A 21,559-nucleotide genomic window follows, 5' to 3' on the forward strand; every position below is an offset into this window, starting at 1 on the left:
CAGCGTAGAAGACAAATTCTTGAATGGGTCTAATAAGTCCTTACAAATTGTTAAGAAAAATAACCTGTAGTAGAAAATCGGACAAAGGACATAATGAGCTGTTAGATGTAGTGTATATGACTAATGAATTTATTCAGTCTCACTAGTAATCCAGGAGCTGAAAATTAAGACAGTTATGCTCTGCCGTTTTCCCACCTGTCGGGTTGGCAGCACAGAGGCCATGGGGGCTCCGGGAAGGGCGCCACCCGACCTGGGGGGTGTGAGCTGGGGTGCCTGTCTGGCCTGGGGAGCAGGATGCCACTGGGCAGATACACAAGTAGTAACAATAATAACGGACGTTTTAAAGCAGCCTGAAAGTCCAACAGGAGGCGATCAGTTGAGTAAACTATGCTCTGCAGACACACACCGACAGGGGAACACACAACTGTTAGAAGTAGGAGTGGCAGAGCACAGTTCTCAGTGTGGAGAGACATTTCCAGTGTAAACGAGTGAATAAGTCAGGTAACGATACCGTGTACAAAATGATGGCACATCCACTCCACACACTTACACACATGTCTGGAAGAATGTCACCCAATTTTAACTGACCCTCTCTGGTTGGTAGAATTATGGTTTTGTTGTTGTTGTTGTTTCTTAACCATTGATAGCATGGCAGAATTACGGTTTTTTAAAAGTATTATTTTCACTTAACACTCTCCTCTGATTTTTCTACAAAAGAATATGTTTATATCATTCTTTTAATTTTTTTTAAGTAATAGGAATTAAAATTACCCAAGTTAAATAATTTCTTTACCAGCCAATTAATAGCATTTGTTTATTCTTCATATGCTGGTCATGGCCACAGTCATTCAAAACCGCTTACTTTAAATTTTTGTGCCGCTGCACCATTTGTGTGCATTTTCCTGGCAATGGGGCGGGTGTTCTTCATTTTAGTTAAGTTGTGAGTGATGTCATCAATACAGATTTTCTTTCTGATGCACCCCCGCCCGCCCCCGCCCCCGCCCCGGTTGTTTTTGCCCTCTGTCACTGCACTGGGTGAGTCATCCTTTGGGCAGGAGCCCCAGTGCTTTTCAGCACAAAGACCTCTGAGAAGCCGCTGTAGGAAGAAGCATCTCTGGGGCCCAGAGTTGGGGTGGGGGACTGGGTGCAGTTTTTACGGGAAATACAGCTATGGCCACCATGAACTCATTGCCTCTCCCAGACACCCAAAACCTGGAACCAACAGCCCGTTTTATATTCCCATCTTCTGCGACACTGTTAGTGTCTTAAGAACCCAGCTGACATTTATGCTTCCTACAAATGAAATTTCTAATATTTCCATTTTGTACGCTGTAAAATCAAGGTGTTAACAGTTCCCATCAGGGCTGTTGCAGGGCTGTGGCCTTCAGGCCATCACCTAGCCAAGGGGTGGGGGGGCGGTTTGCTGCCCAGTGCCCATCCCCCCAGACCCTGCCTTTACCCTGGGCTGTCAGTGTTAACCTAGGTCTCCTCCTAAGAACATTTAGGATTTTCTTTTATTTTACAAAGTGCTTTCTTTTCACTTGATTCGATAGTAATTTTGCTCAGAAACTTACCATATAAAGTGCAGATTCCAAATCTAGGCCAACAACCCCCCATCTTGTTTTTAAAAGAATCGGAACAGTACTATGCATTGCCGGTTACTCCACGAAGGATGGCTTCCTGAACTAAGCAGTGACTGAGATACAGGTTAAGAGGAAAGTACACCTGGCCTCTTTATTTTTATTTTTGAAAATTAGAGACTTTTTTTTTTTAAATTTATTTTTGGCTGCATTGGGTCTTTGTTGTTGCGCGCGGGCTTTCTCTAGTTGCAGCGAGTGGGGGCTACTCTTTGTTGTGGTGCATGGGCTTCTCGTTGCGGTGGCTTCTCTTGTTGTGGAGCACGGGCTCTAGGCGTGCGGGCTTCAGTACTTGTGGCACGCGGGCTCTAGAGCACAGGCTCAGTAGTTGTGGTGCACAGGCTTAGTTGCTCTGCGGCATGTGGGATCTTCCCAGACCAGGGATCAAACCCATATCCCCTGCATTGGCAGGCAGATTCTTAACCACTGCGCCACCAGGGAAGTCCACACCTGGCCTCTTTTAGATGTGCAGTGTTGAGAGGAATAATATTACTCCATTGCCTAAGGACCAGCTACATAATTTGTGGGGCTCAGTGCAGAACTGGAAATGGGGGCCCCTTGTTCAAAAACTATTAAGAATTTCAAGATTAAAGCCAGCGTGTGTAGGCTTTTCCAACTTCAGGGCCCCGGGTGACTGGCGGATAGCTGGTTAGAAAGCTGTGGTATCTACTGTTGGGAAGCTCTCCACAGGGCTGTGGCGGGTGGTGGACGGGAAGGGAAGCCGGCTCTGGGGTGCAGAAACCACATTCTGGGCCTGAGCGTGAGCCCTTCTGAGGGGCTGCTGTCATCTGACCGTCCCACATTCATGACGCCTGCTGTTTTTCTTCCTTGCACGTATAGAAATTTATTGAGTTTGAAGATGCCTTGGAACAAGAGAAGAAAGAGCTACAAACCCAGGTGGAACACTACGACTTTCAGACCCGCCAGCTGGAACTGAAGGCCAAAAACTACGCAGATCAGAGTAAGTCGCTAGCCCGGAGAGATGAAATTGCATTTTGAATGCATTTGTTGTTCTCAGACCAACCCAGCTGGGAGGGATGTTGAGAGCCTTTGATAAAAAGAGAGTGAGAAAACCCAAGGAGAGCCTTATCTTACTTTCATTGTGATTCCCTCAATAATTTGTTTTCTATCTTTACACTGCTCTGTATTTCTGTAAATGGCCTCAAATCCTTTGTGGAAATAAATAAAATTTATAAATAAGGCCCCTCTGATGACAGAGCACTTTTGCTTAGTGTTGCAGTCTGACCCAAAATTCACAGATCTGTGAACTTTGTGTGGCCCTTTAGGACAGAGCTCCTGGCTGCTGTCTGGGGCTCCTGTCTGTGAGCTGCTTGAGGAGCGGGTGCTCTTTTGTGACCTGAAAGTTGGGCCCAACAATGGTGCCCCTGTAATGACAGTTCCTAGGGGGCACTCATGGCCGACCAGGGTGCCTATGGGAACACCCTGTTCCTTTACAAGGAGAGACGAGGAAAGGGTTTTGTGTTGTTTTGTTTTTGTTTTTTGGTTTTTTTAAAATAAGAACTATTATTTTACCTTTAGAAGTCTTTGTTTAAACTATATTCTCAAAGTTATAACGACCCTGTAATTTCAGTTTTCTGTAATTAGTGGTTTTGATGGTTGAGACCTAGTTTGCTGCTTTACCTCATTACCTTGGATAACAGGTGCCTTCGTTCCTCTGGAAAGTTAAGATCATATCAAAAAAAAAAAAAAAAAGAAAGAGGGACTTCCCTGGTGGTGCAGTGGTTACGAATCCGCCTGCCAATTCAGGTGATGGGTTCGAGCCCTGGTCTGGGGAGATCCCACATGCCACAGAGCAGCTAAGCCCGTGCACCACAACTACTGAGCCTGTGCTCTAGAGCCCACAAGCCACAATTACTGAGCCTGCGTGCCACAACTACTGAAGCCCGCTCACCTAGAGCCCATGCTCCCAACAAGAGAAGCCACCACAATGAGAAGCCTGCGCACCGCAACGAAGAGTAGCCCCCACTTGCTGCAACTAGAGAAAGCCTGCTTGCAGCAATGAAGACCCAACACAGCCAAAAATAAAATTTAATTAATTAATTAAAAAAAAAAATGGTTTGATGGTTGGGTCTATCCGTATCCCAAACCAAAACTGGAAACCCATTTTGCTAAAGCCAATACCCCCCGAGTGTTGTAGGTGAGCACAGCTAGTGGCAACACAAACACACACAAACATGCTAGTCTTTGTGGAGCAGAGGCAAACCGAAAGGCCCATTTTAGTTTTGCATAGATCCACCCTTTCTATAACTACACAGAATCCTTAATATTCCCTTTGCTTAGAATAATTTTCATGTGAAACCTTTTCATCTTTTCTTAGAAGGAAAACATGTAAACTCCAAGGTACAGTCTGAAGTTTTCCATTTGGTCAGCATCAGGGGCAAGGACTGAGGAGAGGGGAGAACAAGGCTGCTGTGTGTCCTGTCTCGCTCTGTACAGAGTTCAACAGAACTGACGTTGGAACAAAGGGCCACAGACGCAAGGTGTCTGAGGCCCGCGGCATGCTGGCTCCGTGGCTTGGCTGTCCAGTTAGCCCGTGGCACTCAGGTGCTTCCCTGTGCCTCTTGGTCAGAGCACACGTGGTGGGGACCATCCTGGGTGTCACAGGGGTGACACAGCTGCCAGCCCAGAGGTGGCACGATCGTGACTTGGTCTTTCCAGCCCCTGGTCCGTGTGAGGGACACCTGTGTGTTCCATCCTGTGTTCAGATATTCTTCTCTTTAGTGTGTCTCAGAGGCTGCTTACTTCCGAATTCTGCCTCTGTCCACAAGCCACCTGCTCGTTCCTTGTCTACATGTGACACAATGTGACTTAGACATAGAGAGCAAGGCTTGTGTGAGTTTCACCCAGCTCTGCCTCTCTGTAGCAGGATTGAATAGCCTCAGATAACTGCACACACGGTGATGCACCCAGACCTGGGCCCATCAGAACCGCCTGCTAGGGTCCCCAGGGTGTTGTGCGCTGATGAGGCCACCTCTGAGCTCAGGGTCCAGGCAGGGTTTGTCTGGAATACTCTGTCCCCCAGCAGTCAAGTCCAGAGAAGTACGTGCCCTGGAGAAGCGGGTTGTGCAGTTGACAAACATTGGTTGTGTTTTCTAGTTTCCCGGCTGGAGGAGCGGGAGTCGGAGATGAAGAAGGAGTACAATGCCCTGCACCAGCGGCACACAGAGGTGGGTATCCCCGCCACGGGGCCAGGGCCACAAGGAAGTGGTAAAGCCCCACACGTGGGGTTGGCTGCCGCCCTTGACTGCCTTTTCATTCCCTGGGGTTCACCTGCTGAACCTGAAAGCCCTGGGCCTCATGTGGCCAGACTCCCTTCCCTGAACTCTGCCTTCTTCTCTGTCCGAGCCCAGTGGGGGTGAAAGTGGCACAGGCTAGAGGGGGTGGGCGGGTGGACCTCGTGGGCAGGGAGCACTCACTCGGATGTGTCCTCTTCACAGATGATCCAGACCTACGTGGAGCACATCGAGAGGTCCAAGATGCAGCAGGTCGGGGGGAACAGCCAGACCGAGAGCACCCTGCCAGGGAGGAGGTAGGGCGGGAAGCCGGGTGCCAGAGCTTGGTGCCCTCCCCCAAGAGGAGCCGTGGCCCCCACCCCCGACTCAGGGAGAGGGGTGTCCGGTCGGAGTGTGTGGCTTGAGCCGGGGTGTGTGCAGAGGACGGCACCAAGCAGGTGAGGGGCTGGGGTGGGCCTGCTGCGGGCCCGCAGGCCGTCACAGAGACCCAGGGAAAACCATGTAGTCCGTCCTAATACCTGCAAATTCTGTTTCTGAATTCGCCTACTCTGTAAAATTTATTTGTAGCCTCAAAATCACCACTCATGGCACTTTCACAGTCATCTGCAGATGTGCGCAGAGCAGTGAAAAATTTGAGTCACCCAGAGCACAGGGTGCCAGCTGAGTTGGTGCCAGGCGACGCTCCACCTCCTGCAGAGATGCCCAGGGATGGGGGCAGCGGGTGGTGCAGTGTCCTGCAAGACGCTGGGGTCCAGGGGCCAGTCAGTGGGGACTGGATGGAGCCCAGCTCTGGCCCCTGTCCTCTAAGACATGTTAAATACTTCTAGCACCTCGTTTTCTGTTTTGTGAAATAAAGGAAACAGTGTACCAGGATGAGTGAGGAATGGAGATTCTAATCTGTGTGAGATGTGTACCTACCTATGTACATGTTTCTTCTACAAGCAAACGTGTTTGCGGTGACTTTGTAGAATACAACCAGCTCGAATTGCGAGAATTGACTCTAGGTGGTAGGGGAGGCCTGCACACCTCGGTGACCAGCAGACACAGTCACACCCCGCCATGCTGGTTTTATTCGGGGAGCAGAGAGAAGCCTGCAGAGGCCAGGTTCCTGCTTCATCTTCATTCAGGATAAAACCACACCTCAGTACCCCAGGAGCAGATTGTCAGAGATCTTCTCCAGGGTGTTACCATGGGCGGCCATGGCTCCATCAGGCTGGAGGAGGGAGGAGGTGCCTGAGGCTGGAACCCCAGGCCCAATGGATGGAGCTCGCCGTTCGTGCCTCTGCAGCTGTGGCCCCTTGTTCCTGCAGCGAACACCGGAAGCCCCAGGTCTGGTCACGAAAAAGCTCTATTTTCTCTGCACCTGTCTGCTTGATGGGTGATGTCTGCAAACAAGGAGATTCAGGCCCTTCCATTCTGGGCATCGTCAGCTACTCACTGGGCCATGGTGGGTGAAGCTGTTGAGTCTTCCAGTTTGAAAACGGAAAGTGTAATATGTCAGCGGAGGCCTAGCAGGGCCTAGGAAGAGCAGTCATCCAGGGGACCACTGACATGTTTTTAGACAGTCTCGCCGCTTCTCGTGGGGAGTAGGGGATACAGCTGTTGTGGATGCTTTCTTTCTGTAAATGTGTGTGCCCCAGGAAAGGGTATCAGGGGGTCATTAGCTGACCCCCCTGGCTCTGTGAGAATTAAGTGAGAGATTGTGTATCAAAGAGTGTGTTAAACTACAAAACCCTTTGCAGATATTGTTTCTGGGTTAGTTTTATCTGAAGGTAGGAAATACCCATCTCCAAGCCACCGTTTCCCAACACACTGTGAAAGCCTCACTCCTGGCCCTTAGAAGTTGCTGAGGGAATTTCCAAGGAACTGCACCAAAGCCAACCTGGAATCGGGAGCTCCTCGTGTTGTTTTGGGGCTGCAGAGGCTGGCTGTTCGGGCATTACCTAGAGTTTGGGCTCAGGCCCAGATTCCTGCCCAGCCTTGTGTCCCCATCTGATCCTCCTCAGGGTGTCACCAAGGCCAGGGTGCACTTGGCTGTGTGTCCATCCTCTCCAGGCCCTGGACACTCTCTGCTAAGACACCTTCCTGAGCCCCACGGGGGTAGAGATGCCTGCCAGCAGGAAGGAGGAGCCTGGGGCTGTCAGCTGCGACCCTCCTGTGCCTTGGCAGTGAAGAGGCGCCTTCCTGTGTGTGTGTGTGTTGCGGGGCGGTGGCCGGAGCAGAGCTTGTTTGGGAATCAGAGAGGCAGGGCTGCGTTTGGGCTGCCTCCATTGCTCTGTCAGCTGGCGAGAGACATTTAACCTCACTGTGGCACACGAAATCGCTTGCCCCATGCTTGCTGCCACAGTGTATGAGACTCTGGGCTCCTGCTGGCCCTGTAGCCGCCCTTGCCCCGCCAGCCTGGACACTGGGCTGTGATGGAGATGTTCCCAGGGCCCACTGTACGTCTCTGACGGTCCTGGGCCCACTTTCCGACGAATGGATGTGGATGGCAGCCATGCCTCCCATGTCCAGCGGGCACGCTGGTGGAAGGAGAGAAAGCACAGGCCTTCTCTCACTGCGCTGGGCGTTGGCCTCTGTAGGGCTCAGAGAGTGCAGACATCCCACTGTGGCCTGTGCTACTGCAGCAGATGAAGGGGAAAGCCCTGTTCTGCCCTCCTGGCCTGCTCTTCTCTGGGGTGTACCCCTCTAGCCACAACTCTGTATCCTTTGGGGACAGATGTGTGTCTGCCCATCTTAGCTTAGACTCTCCGGCTCCCCGAGGAGGCTCGTCCTTAGTGCCGGGGAGCTGCTGGCCACTGCTGAGCCCAGACAGGCACAGTTTTCCTTCAGTCCTGGCTTGGTTTTGTGAATCTGTGTGTCTTTAGAATAAAACCGGTGGTGAGGGCTTCCATCGTGGCGCAGTGGTTAAGAATCCGCCTGCCAATGCAGGGGACACGGTTTCAAGCCCTGGTCTGGGAAGATCCCACATGCTGTGGAGGAGCAACTAAGCCCGTGCACCACAACTACTGAGCCTGTACTCTAGAGCCCGTGATTCACAACTTCTGAGCCTGCGTGCCACAACTACTGAAGCCTGCGCACCTAGAGCCCATGCTCCACAACAAGAGAAACCACCACAATGAGAGGCCTGTGTACCGCAGCAAAGAGTAGCGCTCGCTCACCGCAGCTAGAGAAAGCCCACACACAGCAACAAAGACCCAACACAGCCAAAAATAAATAAATAAAATAAATCAATTAAAACAAAACGAAACCGGTGGTGAGCGTGCGTGGGCCCGTGAACATGGCGTATGCAATCGTGTGCCCTGTCACTGCACACTCGAGTGCTTGCGTGTGCCAGGAGCATCGTGGGGAGGACGCTCACCCACTGCCCAGGGCTGAGTGGGCGCACCCTGCCGTCCAAGCCAAGGGGGTGTGTGTCTGTGTGCCCTGTGTCCATCCTGCATAGGATCTGCGTGTTCCACATTTGTCTGTCTCCATGGGGGCCTCCCTCTCCATGTGCGCACACATGCCCCCAGAGCCCCCAACCTTCCCTCTCTAATGTTGCCTTCTTGTCTTGCCCTCTGTGCTGTCCCCGCCGTGTGCTGGCCTTCGTCTGTCACTGCCCTGCAGTCCTCGCCAGTCGTGGAGGAGAAGGTAAAGGCTGCAGCTGTCCCTGGGCCTCGGGTTGGGGGAGCTCGGATGGCTGCCGGAATCATACAGATTGGAGGCTCTGGACTTGGCGTTGACAGGGCCTGCTGCCAAGGAGAGGCAGGCGGGTCCCAGGCCCCAAGGCAGCCCTGAAGCAGGTAGCAGTGCAGGCCCCACTAGCAAACGTCCACCCGGCCTGCGGGTCGGGGCCGCATGTCTGCACCCCCAGGAGGTGGCGGGCAGGGGTGGAGACCCTGCGCCTGGTGTTAGGCAGCCCAGCTCCGTCACTTAGGACCCAGAGCCAGTGGCGTGACCTCTGCGAGCAGCGTGACGCCCTCGGGCTATAGCCTCTGAAGTGGACGAGCATTGGCATCTCCCGGGGGAGCTGCAGGGCTATAACAAGAGGACACGGTGGGTGAGCCTTGGATGGGCTCTGGCCGGCAGTCAGCAGCACCCAGCGAATGCTCTTGAGGCTTGCGGTTGCGGGGAGCAGCGGAGAGGACGCAGGACTTGATCCTCGTGAGGATTTCCATCGGGGAGTGCGGCCTGGCTGTCTGTTGACGCATAGAGTCGTGGAGGCGGGCGATGGATACGGGCTCTCATCCTGGGGGGCAGGTGGCCCCACCCTGCCCTGCCGTCATGTTACCCTGTGGTATCTGGTGACAGCCTGGGCCGAGGAACCCCTTATGTGCGTCCCCCACCGAGGTCAGAGCTGGGCCCCAGGAGAGGCACCCCCATATGGGCACTGGGAGCCCAGTGGAGGAGCAGTGGTGGATGAGGGGCTGGGAGCCCTGAAGGAGCAGCCCACGGAGCAGTGGCTGCCTTCCCGGACGCCGAGGGCCTGGGGGCTGTGGTCAGAGAACAGCCTGGCGAGGACTGAGCCATGGGCTGCTGAGCTTGGGATGAATCTGCAGACCCAGAGCTTTCTAATTTGACGTCTGAGCTCTTAACCAAGAAAGTGTCGTCTGTCATGGGGGACAACGGCTGCATGAGGCACTTGAGGTCGTCAGCAGGAAACAGCCTTCCTGAGCGGCCGAGGCCCCTGTCCAGCCCTGCAGGCCTCCTCTGGCCCTGTCCCTCCCACAGCTTAGCCCCCAGAGGCACAGCCAGGTCCCAACAGGTCTGGGGACCCTGCTCTGCGGGAGGCAGTGTCTTCCTGAACAGAACAGACCCAACAGCTCGAGCAGCTCGGAGGGGCTTCCAGATTTAGAGTTCTCCTCCTGCTGCGCCCCAGCCCCGCCGCCCTGGAGCCGTTGGGGCACCCCCAGAGAGACATTCTTCCCAGAGTCGTGCCTCAGGCAGCTGCCCGCCAGCCATAGGAAGTTCTGGTCATGGCGGCCGCTCCGCTCCCCTGTCCATCACCTGCATCCTCCAGGCACTGTGAGGAAGCCACCATCCTCCCTCCAGGACAGCCCAGCCTCTGGACCCGGCTCCGTGGGACCCCTGAGGAAGCCTTGTCACCCCTCCCACCTCAGCCCCTGTGTGTCAGGGATTCGGATGCTTGGCCTGAACAGCTCTGAGCAGCATGGACTCCATGCAGCCACCGATAGGCTCCGGGGCGCCATGTGTCTGCCCTGGGCCTGGGCTCCATTCCCTCGCCGCTAACAGCCCGCGAGGCATATCCCAGGGACTGAGCCCACGGCAGGCGGCTTTGAGCATCAGTCCAGCCCACTGGACATTCTCAGTTGGCTAGCATAGCTTTATAAGGTGCCTCTGTGGTGTCAGTGCTCCGTGACGGGGGGAACTGCTCGGGGCAAGAGAAAAGCGCCCCATGAGAAACTCCGTACCCAGGTCTCCTGAAAACAGTGATGGGGTGTTGGGGGAGGGCGAGGAACAAAGAACAGGGGAGAAAGGGTTGACTCCTCCTGGCTGGCTCCAGGAGGCAGAAGTAGGGCCAAGGAGGAACCAGGCAATGCTGCCTGTGATGCCAAAGGGCCTATCACAGGCACTGCTGTGCAGGTGTCTGTTTACAATGGAAATAAATAAAAGTGATAAATGACAGTGTAACGGAGGGGAAATGTTCTATGGGATCACAGCGGAGTGGCGATGCCCTGAGCGGGTGAACACGCTGATTAGTGCGGCTGCAGGTCAGAGGGGTCTGAGGTCCTGTGTGCCTGGCCACCCAGAAGGTCACGCCCTTCCCTACAGCCCGTGGTCAGGGGCGTCTTTTAGAGCAGCTCCAGCTGCAGAATAAGCATCTGCATGTCCAGAAAGAGTTTGCAGCCCTGTTTCAGGAGCCACTGTCTAATCCCCCCTCTCCTTCTCTCCCCACATTTCAACAGGAAGGAGCGCCCCACCTCCCTGAGCGTCTTCCCCCTGACCGACGGTATGGTACGTGCACAGATGGGGGGCAAGCTCATGCCTGCGGGGGACCACTGGCACCTGAGTGACCTCGGCCAGCTGCAGCTCAGCTCCAGCTACCAGGTTTTGTAGCCGTGCTATGGAGTGAGGGCTCCCCGTTGCCCCACATTCTTTCAGGAGGGTGTGGCCGCAGCCGGGACTCTTGGCTGCTCGGGGACCTGCCTACAGCCAGGGCGTGCCCATCGGGCAGGGCTGAGCGTAGTGACCATCCCCGAACATAACCCAGAGCCTCGCAACCAGACTGGGCTTCACCCCACACGTGTTGTCCTTCTAGCATCTGAGGTTTGCACTCCAACCAGGAGAAAGTCAAAGGCCAGGGGTCAGCTTCTCTTCTTTGGGCTGTTCTTACCGGCCTACCCGTGCTAACCACCTGAGTTTGAGAAGGAAGACATCTTGGGTGTGCTCAGCTCAGCAGTGAGAGCACCCACCCTCCATCCCCAGCACTGGGGCCCTGGGAAGGCCAAGGGCAGGCACTTGTGCAGGGCCCCTGGGCACTTGCTGCCAGTCTTGGTCTGTGAGCTCAGCCCATCTGGTGAAGGCAGGCTGTGGCAGGACGGAACGCGGGCCCCATTGCTCGTTGAAGAGACCAGACCCTCGCCCTGGGTCTGGTGATTCCCCACTGAGGCCATCAGAGGATACCCTCTGGGCCGGGTCGAGCAGTGGATGTGGGCCCAGTCTTCCCCACAGCTTCCTTCCCACCGCAATTCATTGCCAGCTGTCCTCCTGCCTCGCAGTGTCCAGCTGGGCTGCAGGAGGTCACCACAAGCTGTCAGCTGTATCGGAAAGCGACCCCACTCACTCGGCGTCTGTTCCGCGGAGTGAGCACTCCTCGTGCCCGCCAGTCACTGGCTGTCCTGCCAGCAAGTGGGGTCCGGGCAGAAGGGGCGGGGCCCACAGCTGGCGTGTACCCCCAAGCCCCTGCGGGGGCGTTGAGCCTCAGAAAGCTGGGAGGCTGGGGTCTCCAGACGGCCCCTTGGGCTAGCCTGTGTTCTCATGCGTCTCTCTTTCTCCTGCGTCGTCTGAAATCGTTCTCTCTTAATAAATTATAGTCCTTTATATGTTTTAGTTCATAGGTGTGTTTTGTTTGATTTTTTTTAATAATTACTTTTAAGTTCTTTTTATTTTATGCTCTAGGTTTTCAAGTTTTTCTAATTTTTTAATTTGTTTTGTTGTTTTTATTTTGTTTTTTGTTTTTATGTACTGTATTTTCAGTGTTTTAACCAAACAGTTGTGGCTCCTCATGGGAGGCATGGCCGCTGGGATGTGGGTTCTTTGCATTTGGAGGTCACTGCTGCACGTTGGTGTTAGAGGTTGGCAGGTTTCTTTAGGTAAGTGGTGGCCAGGGGGAGTGTCCTGTGGGTAAGTGGTGGCCTGCAGGCGACAGACAGCTAGGGGAGTAGGGGGAGGCCTGGTTATGCCGCAGAATTACCCACGGTGACTACCAGAGTCAGGAGGCCCACGGAAACAGTGTTCAAATCACGGACAGGTGGGGAGCGTGGCCATTGAGTCAGGTGGTCTGACAGTGTGTGCTTCCGTGAGGCATGGGCTCATGTGTCCGGCCGTCTTTGTGGAAGTCCCTGTGCATCAGCCTGGAGCATAGCCCTCCTCGGGTACCACTCTCCTCGGAACCCTCCCTGTGGGAGAGCACTCGGGCCCCCACCACAGAGGCGTGCAGTGTGCACGGTGCTGTGAAGAGGAAAGGGTTTTTTCTTTACAAATTGGCCCTGAGCTGCAGAACCCAAACCCAAACCAAAAATGTTTGCAGGGGGCGCTTCTCACCACAGCTCATCAGCAACCCGGATGAGTGTTGTTGGCTATGGGGGCCATCCTGTTCCCTGTGGGGTGTTGTGGGCACCTTGCCTCCACCCATCCCCAGCTCTGGTCACCACAAGTGTCTCCAGACATCACCAAGTGTCCCTCAGGGACACAGCTGCTGGGATGGGAGCCCTGTCAAGAGGAGAACGAGGATGTGAGGTTCCGGGTAGAAGAGTCTCAGCCCAGGGAGAGGCGGCGCCTGGCGGGGACCAGGCTGCTCGGGAAAAGGCAGATCCCACAAGGCTCCCAAACCACTCTGACTCCTAGTCACCTGGAGGTGGCCATGGGAGCACAGTCAGCCCTTCCTAGTTAAAGGTGGGGGTAGGTTGGTCCCAGCATCCATCCAGCTTCACAGAGAAGGCCGACACCCCGTCATCAGCTCCTCTTGTAAGAAAGTTCTCCTGAAAGTGTGTCCTCTGAGGAAACCGTGTGATCTGGCGCCGATGGGAACATGTACCCAGAGTGGCCTCTCAGTGCTGCCCCCCTCCGCCCCCATGGGCCTCAGCCCCTCCTGAGGCCATGCCCCTTCTCGGCACCAGGCAAGAAAGAGGCTGCGGGGGCCCCACGGCACGTGCTCAGGGATGAGTCGGGGGTGAGTCTGGGGTTACCGATGTTAGTTCGTAGAAGAGCAGAGACTATTTTTATTGAGGTTCCCTGATGGTTTCACCAGGAAAGACGGTAGGAGAGGAATGTTTGTTTGCTGTCCACATTTATTCAAACAATGTGTTCTCTCTCCAGGGAGATTCTTAAGGTCAACAGTTGATTGCAGTTTTTACTAATCTGGTCTTTTTTCACTCTCGGAACATTTGGGGGACGTCCCATTCTGTGGAATTTGCATTTGCGTAGGTGTTGAAGGCAAACTTTGGTTCGGTTGGGCCGTGGAGATTAAGCGAGACCCATCCCCTGGTGTCTCTTTGTTGGGGAGGCCACCACTGGCAGAACTGGGGAGGTGCCCACTTGTCACAGCCCCTGACTGTGGCCAGGGCGGGAGGCAGGAGGCAGGAACGAGAGGGACCAGCCCTCGAGGGCCTCGCAGTGGAGCAGTAACTTGATCAGAAGGCACGCCGGCCTCCCCGGCCTCCTTCCCAGCCGGGGAGCTTCTGCCCTGACCTGGGCTGGGGCTTAGCTCGGCCCACCCACCGGCTGCAAGGGGTTACCGGCCACATCCACATAGCTTCGTGTCTAGCCCCATACTGGAAAGCGTGCAAGCCAAAAGCCTGGCCCAAGCCATTTAAATAAGGTGTAGCCGCCTCTGGAAAGCCAGAGGCTGGATGAGTCAAGTGAAGAGGCTGGGAGGAATCAGCCCAGCGGGAGAGAAGTGGCCTCCTGTCACTTCCATTCTGGCACGGAGTGCTGTTTTACTGCGGCCGAGTGGCAAAGACCCCAAGCAAGGGGGCCTTGTGGTGGTGGCCGAGGCCCTGCCGGCCCTGTGTGGTCCACCCCTCGTGGCCTCCCCGGGGGACCTGACCCGCGCCACGAGCTTCCCTCTTCCTGTGTTTGGCCCCAGTGTCCGCAGGATGAGATGTCCGAGTCAGGCCAGTCCTCAGCGGCGGCCACGCCCAGCACCACGGGCACCAAGTCCAACACGCCCACGTCCTCTGTGCCCTCGGCTGCGGTCACACCCCTCAGCGAGGGCCTGCAACCTCTGGGCGACTACAGCGGCAGCTCCAAGAACAACAAGAGAGCGCGGGAGAAGCGCAACAGCCGCAACATGGAGGTGCAGGTCACACAGGAGATGCGCAACGTCAGCATAGGTACTGGCCGCCCTGCCTGCCCAGCGCCCCACCCTCACCAGCACCACGCATGTCTCCTCCCAGTTCGCAGGGCTGGTCGCTCCTGAGGCCTCTCCTTGGCTGCCCTGTCCTCAAGTGGTCATGCCTCTGTATGTGTGTCCTGACCGACCCCTGCTTTTTATAAGGAAACAGTCAGATGAGACCAGGGCCCACCCTTTGGCCTCATTTTACCTTCATCACCTCTTTAAAAACCCATCTCCAATACAGTCACATTCTGAGGAACTGGGGTCCAGGGCTTCAGCCTGTGAATTTGGGGGACACAACTCAGCCTGACAGTAGACCACTGTCATCCAGCAGACACAGTCTAATCAGAGAAAAGGGAAGGAAAAAATGGCCTGTTCAGATGGGATCACAGTTCTGGGGGACAGGCCCCATCCAGCCACCAGCTCGGGAAGATCCCCCACCATGACCGTCCCTGCCTGTGGTGGCCTAGCGTGGGGTCTCCGGACAAGGGGCCCCAGGGCAGCCATGAGTGGTACAGGGAACTGCTGGTCACCCCCTGACCCTGGGCTCCACTGTTTCCCCCAGGCATGGGCAGCAGTGACGAGTGGTCTGATGTTCAGGACATTATCGACTCCACCCCAGAGCTGGACATGGGCCGGGAGCCCCGCCTGGACCGCACGGGCAGCAGGTGCTCACTGGGCCCAAAGCCAGTCCCGAATGGCTCAGCACTCACCCTGGGAGTTGGTGCCCCTGGTAGAGGTGCCTCGCAGCCCCTCGAGGTGGGAGAACTGCCCAGGACATGACCCGCCACCCGCCACACCTGCACTTGCGCCAGCGGTGTTGGCATCGAGTGGCCCCTCAGAGGTGTCCCCGTGTGCGGTCCAGTGGTGCTGCCCACTCACTCCACCTTCCTTGGCTGCGTGTCCCCACAGCCCAACCCAGGGGATCGTGAACAAGGCTTTTGGCATCAACACTGACTCCCTGTACCACGAGCTGTCGACTGCGGGGTCCGAGGTCATCGGGGATGTGGACGAAGGGGCCGACCTGCTAGGTAAAAACAACCATCCCCGGGACCCTGTTGTGGTTGAGTTTGTGATGAAAGCAAAGTCTCTGTGAGCCAGGAAGTTCTTTTTACAAACTGAATATTGAGATGTATTCACTTACCGTAACTCGCCTCTTAAAGTGTGCCGCTCGGTGGGGTTTGGGGTGCTCACGGATTCGAGCAACTGTCTATAGACCATCTTGTCAGCCCAAGAAGAAACCCATTCCCAGTAGCCCTCAGCCCAGCCCTGCTCCAAGCCCCTCCCCTGGGCAGCCCACTTTCTAGGAACGTTTTGGGAGGATGGTGGTTGCCAGCTCCTCCAGTCCACGAGGAGCGTGCCCAGACAGTGTCAGTGCCCTCTGGGAGCCCTGTGAGGCTATGTCTGAGACGGGTGCAGAGACAGCCTGCCTGATGCAGACTTGCTCCTGGTCCTCCCTCCCTGCCCGAGCCAGGCCCCGTGTGCCAGCATATGCCTGTACCTGAGGGCAGCCTGCATGGCTCTGAGGCCAGGCTGTGGCCCTCGGGGCAGTGGAGGGAAGTCACGCTGTCTCTCAGTGGGGTTCAAGCTCCCCTGGCCCAGATGTGTGTCCGGAGCCCCAGCCTGGAGAAGCGGCCTTGTCCCCGAAGCCCTCTCTCCTGCTCAGCAGCCAGCAAGGTGGGCGTCAGGGCCGTGGTTCTGTTCTGTCCCCTCCCCACACCCCAAGGAAGGGTCCTCTTGTTTCTCCTTGGGGAGGGGCAGCAGCTGCCTCCACTGGATACGTGGCAAGCAGGGTGGTAGCGATTCCACTAAGAGAATCCGGGAAGGCTGCCTTCTGATGTTTGATCCATGTTTTATCATCTGCTGCCTGAGGAGGCGGAGCTGTCTGGCATCTGAGGGTTTCTGTTGCCAGCCTCTCTGCTGCTCTCACTCCCCCCTGATAGACGCACCAGCAGGGACTCGGGGGCATCTTTGGACCGGTTCCCCGGGTAGACAGCGCCGCCCGGCCGGCCTGCCAGCTGCACACACCACCAGGCCTGACCTGCAAACGAAGGGGGCCCAGCTGGCGTTTTTAGCTGGAACAGCCTCGCTTTCTTTGCAGTGGGCCTGCATTCCTATTAGTTCTCATAAGTTGATTGTCTTACTCAGGGTGGGGAGACCTCCAGGCAGCAGCAGCATCTGGGGTGTTTAGCACCAGCACGCCTTGTGCCTGGAACAGAAGTTTTTTCAGCCAGAATTTAAATTTTTCAGCCAGAATTTTCAGCCAGAGATACAGGTACACAACTGTATATACCAAATTGTGGTAAAACCATAATGTAAAACTTATCAGTTTTTAGGTGTACATTTCAGTAAAGTACATTCATACTCAATGGTGAAAGACTGAAAGCGTCCCCTCTAAGATTAGGAACAAGACAGAGATGCCCGCTTTTGGCAGTATATATTTTTAATGGAATTTTTCTCACAAGCATTGTAAAAATATATATTTAAAAATACACAAAAGCTGTTAGTATTCAGAAAAAGTCTACTCATTAGGGATAGTCACTTTTAGTATTTTGACATCCTTCTCTTCTTTACATATTTCAGATACTACCATATAAATTCAATTTTTAGGCATTTTTTTATTTTTAGAAAAAAGATACATGCTGATAATAATATTAAAGTAATATCAGACATTGCCAAGAAGGAAGTAAAAACCAGAGGAGCCCCCAAGCCGTGATGACTGACACCCTCCCAGGTGCCAGGGCCCCAGCATGCGCACCTGGGACGTGGGGTGGCAGCTTTTGTCTGGCCTTTTCTTCATGGCTGATGTTAATGTTTCCCTGAACCACTAAGATTCCTCTGCACGTTTTAATTTCCTTATCTTTGTGTGACTGTGAATTGCCTAATCAATTCTAATTTTTGCTGTTTGAATACCACTGTCATAGCTACCTGCGGGCGTAGATCTTTCTAGATGTGGGAACCCCCTGGACAGGTGTGGACTCGTGGGGATGGGCTGTAGGCTGCTCCCCTGCATGTGCTCACACCAGCAGGGCCGGGCGTGGCCGGGAGGAGGCACCTGGGATCCAGGCTGTGACGGGTGGTCACTGGAAGGAGTGCCTTTCTGCCCGGGCAACGTTGGAGCCGCACCGGGCCTGGGGGGCAGCCTCCTGCACTAGAGAGCTTACACAGCAGGGCACCACACTTTCTTGAGCTTTTGAGAACCTGATAAAAAGGTAAAAGGCATCTCCCTAGGAAGACATACAGACATAGGATGTTTTGCATTTCCATGTCAGGGTCGGAGGCCCAGCTTCGCATTCCCGCTCCTGGTGCAGAGCTCTGGAGGAGGTCTGAGGGGCGAAGCGGGGGCCCCTGCACCTCGTACCTTTCTTCAGTCTCGTCATGTGACAAGATTCCAACACTCATCACGGGCCTTACAAGAAGAGCGACACCAATGTTTTATATACCCAGCCACCGTTAATGCCTCATACTGCTAGTGTCTCCATTTCACAGATGAAGAAACTGAGGTCACAGAGGCCGAGGTGAAGTGGCAGAGCCAGGACTTGAACTCTGGTCCCACCCAGGGTGGCAGCCCTGCCTCCGACCACCGCTGTGCTTTTTTTAACAGCCTTATTGAGATGGAATTTCCACACCATACAATCCACCCACTTTCAGTGTACGCCTCAGTGACTTTTAGCACGTTCGGATTTGTGCAGTCATCACCACATAGCTTTAGAACATTTTACACCGCCCCTCAAACGAAACCTGTACCCAGTAGCAGTCGCTCCCCGCCACCACCCTGGCACTGCTGCTCTACTTCCTATCTCTGCAGACTTGCCTGTTCTGGACATTTCACGTCAGTGACCTTTTCCATCTGGCTACCTTCATTTAGCATCATGCCTTTAAGGTTCGTCCATGTTGGAGTGTGTCAGAATTTCATTCCTTTTTATGGCTGAATAATGTTTCAGTGTGGATAGGCCACATTTCATGTATCCATTCAGCCACTGATGGACATTTGGGTCATTTCACTTTTGACTGTTGTGACTGATGCTTCTGCTACACTTGTGATGCCTCGCATGGTTCTATGAGATCACCGGAGCTCACTGGCCTCCTCGCTACCTGGTGGCACTGGGTGGCCTGCCAGTCAGTCCATCCCGTTGGCCACGTTTCCTGCCTTGCCCTGTGGCCCCAGGCTGCAGAGCTGTCCCCTCCCCTGCAGCGCCCACAGGTGCAGTGCTGATGGTGTGCGTGCTCACTCCATGTGACTGCCCCCCACCCATCCTGGCGCCCCCGGGGCTGGCAGATGCTCTAGCATGTGGCCACATCCTGTGGTTCAGACAGCACCGTTCCGGACGCCAGAGTCTCCATAAAGAGTGATGGGAGAGAAAAGCAGAGAACTAGAAACTGCACACCAGTGAGTTTTACCTGGAGCCACATTGACTGAGTCAGTAGATAGAGGTGCAGTCTGTTGCAGCAGGGTTCCTGAGAGGGAAATGATGTCTGATGCATCTCCTGAGGTCAGTTCCCTCAAGCAGGAGTGCCTGACGTGAGAAGCTCTAACCAGTGCATCTGATGGGTCTGTGTTGAGGGGCTGAAGTGAGAATCGTCTTCTCACCTGATGGTGAGTGCCCAGGCACTTGCGCTGCAACGCTTGGCGGGCGGGGGCCCTCTCAGGCACCACTTAGTTCTGGTTGGAATGAGACCCCACTCTTGGGAGTGATGGGCCTTTGGGTGCCTTTCTGGAGCCTTCATCACGAGGAGCACAGGCAAGGCAGGCAGCCCTGAGATGTTGAGGAGAACCGCGAGCTCCTGTGATCTGTGGACAGAGCCCTGGAGTGAGGGGCCGGCCCTTTGTCCAGCAGGATGGAGGGATGAGCTGGGGTCTGCTCGAGTCCCCAGAGTCTGGCTCAGCTGGAGGAAGTGTCAGTGACAGGAGGCCTGGTCCCCCATCACCAGTTCCTGAAGACATTCAGATGATGGATTATTCAATATGTGTACTGGATTCGTTGACTAGCCACTTGGAAAAAAATGATGTCTAATTCAACCTCACTCCGAACACAAAAATAATTTCTAGGTGGAGTAAAGATCTAAACATAAAAATACAAGGATAACAGAACTGGAAGAGAATATTGGAGAGTATTTTCATAATCTGGGCTTCTCTTCATTGCCAAAACCAAAGAGAGAGAGAGTGAGTGTGTGTGTGTGTGTGTGTGTGTGTGTGTGTGTGTGTGTGTGTGTGTATGTACGTATGTGTATGTATATATATGTATTTATGGTCTCCACCATTAACGTTAAAAGAAGTGAAGTACAATAGGAAGCTTCCCTAGTGGTGCAGTGGTTAAGAATCTGCCTGCCAATGCAAGGGACACAGGTTCGAGCCCTAGTCTGGTAAGATCCCACATGCCACGGAGCAACTAAACCCGTGCGCCACAACTACTGAGCCTGTGCTCTAGAGCCCGCGAGCCACAATTACTGAGCCCACATGCCACGACTGCTGAAGCCCTTGCACCTAGAGCCTGTGCTCCACAACAAGAGAAGCCACCGCAACGAGAAGTCTGCACACCGGAACAAAGAGTTGCCCCCACTCGCCGCAACTAGAGATAGCCTGTGTGCAGCAATGAAGACCCAATGCAGGCAAAAATTAATTTAAAAAAATTTTTTTAATATGAAATGAGTAGAGGATAAAGCAGGACATTCACAGAAGAGACCCACAAACCTGAAAAGATGTTTAACTTCAAGAATAACACAGAAATGAATAGTGAGAGAGTATACAGCTAACTCTTTTTCCTCAAATGATTGATAAAAATGAAGTGGGTACTGTCCACCCCGCTGATGGGAGGTGGCCGGCAGAGGCCAGCCGGCAGAGGCCAGCTGGCAGGGTACGGCCAGGCTGGACCTGGAGGGAGCGGGACCACCTCTCCTCAGATAGGACCAAGGCACCCACAGGAGCCCGTACGCGAGTCCTGGTGCCCACACACAACCGTGCAGGCCCGAAATACCTGTCAAAGGAGCCGATGCCCTAGGAAACGATGGGACGTCTCCATATGGAAATACATCGAAGCTTTCAAGGTGATCGTGGATCCTTCATGTGGAAGGGGTCCTGGGATACCGTGTGAGGTGCAACGGAGGAAGTTGCGCAAGAGGATGGAGAGTGGTGGTCACGATTTTGTTTTTTAGAAACTGATGTCTGCCTAGAAAGATGTCTGAGAAGGAGAATATCAAGCGTGAACAGCAGCTGCCTGGGAAGTAGAGATGAGAGGGGACACATCCACTTCTGAACCGCCTATCAAAATGATAAATCCACTTTATCATTTGAATTCCTTCCACAGATTCTGTAGTTTGTCATTTAAGTCAGGCGACTTTTTATACCAATTCTGCGTGAAATGAACCAAATAGAACAGCATCATTTCCTCAAGTCTTCAGCTGGGTGGCAGAGAGCAGTTTGGTACAAGCGTCCCCCCCCACCCCTCACATCCTGACTCAGTGATTCCCTCCCTGCACAGTAGGGCCCTTGTCTTCTGGTTGCCCTTGACCTAAGCTCTTGCCCTTCCCCTAAGACCTGGGCTGGCCAGGGCCCCACCCCCACCCCCCACCGAGGCCAGGTCCTTGTCCGTGGCTCACTCACTCTGGGGGCGCCTGTGAGGCTGGATGCCCAGCACCCACCACACCACACCCACACACACGTTAGCTTTACAGGGGTCTGGCCCTCCTGATGGTGGTGGGAGTACAGGGGCAAGCAGGCTTTAGATCTGCACGCCTGCCCCAGGGCCCCCAGGACTGAGGAGCGTGATGTTCTGACCTCCCCTTTCCTTCAGGGTTCCTGCCTTGGATGCATTTGGCACCCACAGGCCTGGGGTCGTCTGCTCGTATGCTTTTGGGCCCTTCAATGTGGAAATGGCTGATCATCGTCGCTTTTTCTTTAATAAGAGTTTCTTCATTTTGTTGGTTTCAGTCACCAATTAACCTTTGTCACTTCCTTCCCCGTCTCTGTGCTTCGCTGGACACGGCCCCAGGGGAGTTCTCAGGTGTGTATCTCTGCTGTCTGTTTGCGGACCCTCTTCCCCATGGTGGCGTCCAGGTGGAGGGGGTGGCACCCTGGGACACCCCACTGCTGCTGCCCAGTCACCGCCAGC

The 21,559-nt window shown here is 54.5% G+C and overlaps 1 protein-coding gene across 2 annotated transcripts in view; it reads left to right on the forward strand.

Annotated features, from left to right (window-relative positions):
* MAPK8IP3 (mitogen-activated protein kinase 8 interacting protein 3) overlaps nt 1–21,559 on the forward strand; it is a 47,370-nt gene that overhangs the window by 13,482 nt on the left and 12,329 nt on the right. For both annotated transcript variants that reach the window (XM_079943664.1, XM_079943665.1), the window contains exons 2-8: nt 2,478–2,598; nt 4,755–4,825; nt 5,096–5,187; nt 10,801–10,942; nt 14,202–14,448; nt 15,016–15,118; nt 15,363–15,481. In XM_079943664.1, coding sequence (XP_079799790.1) covers nt 2,478–2,598; nt 4,755–4,825; nt 5,096–5,187; nt 10,801–10,942; nt 14,202–14,448; nt 15,016–15,118; nt 15,363–15,481 — 895 coding nt within the window. The remainder of the gene's footprint in view (nt 1–2,477; nt 2,599–4,754; nt 4,826–5,095; nt 5,188–10,800; nt 10,943–14,201; nt 14,449–15,015; nt 15,119–15,362; nt 15,482–21,559) is intronic.

This window comes from Stenella coeruleoalba, assembly GCF_951394435.1.
Source record: "Stenella coeruleoalba genome assembly, chromosome: 15".
Lineage (NCBI taxonomy): Eukaryota > Metazoa > Chordata > Mammalia > Artiodactyla > Delphinidae > Stenella > Stenella coeruleoalba.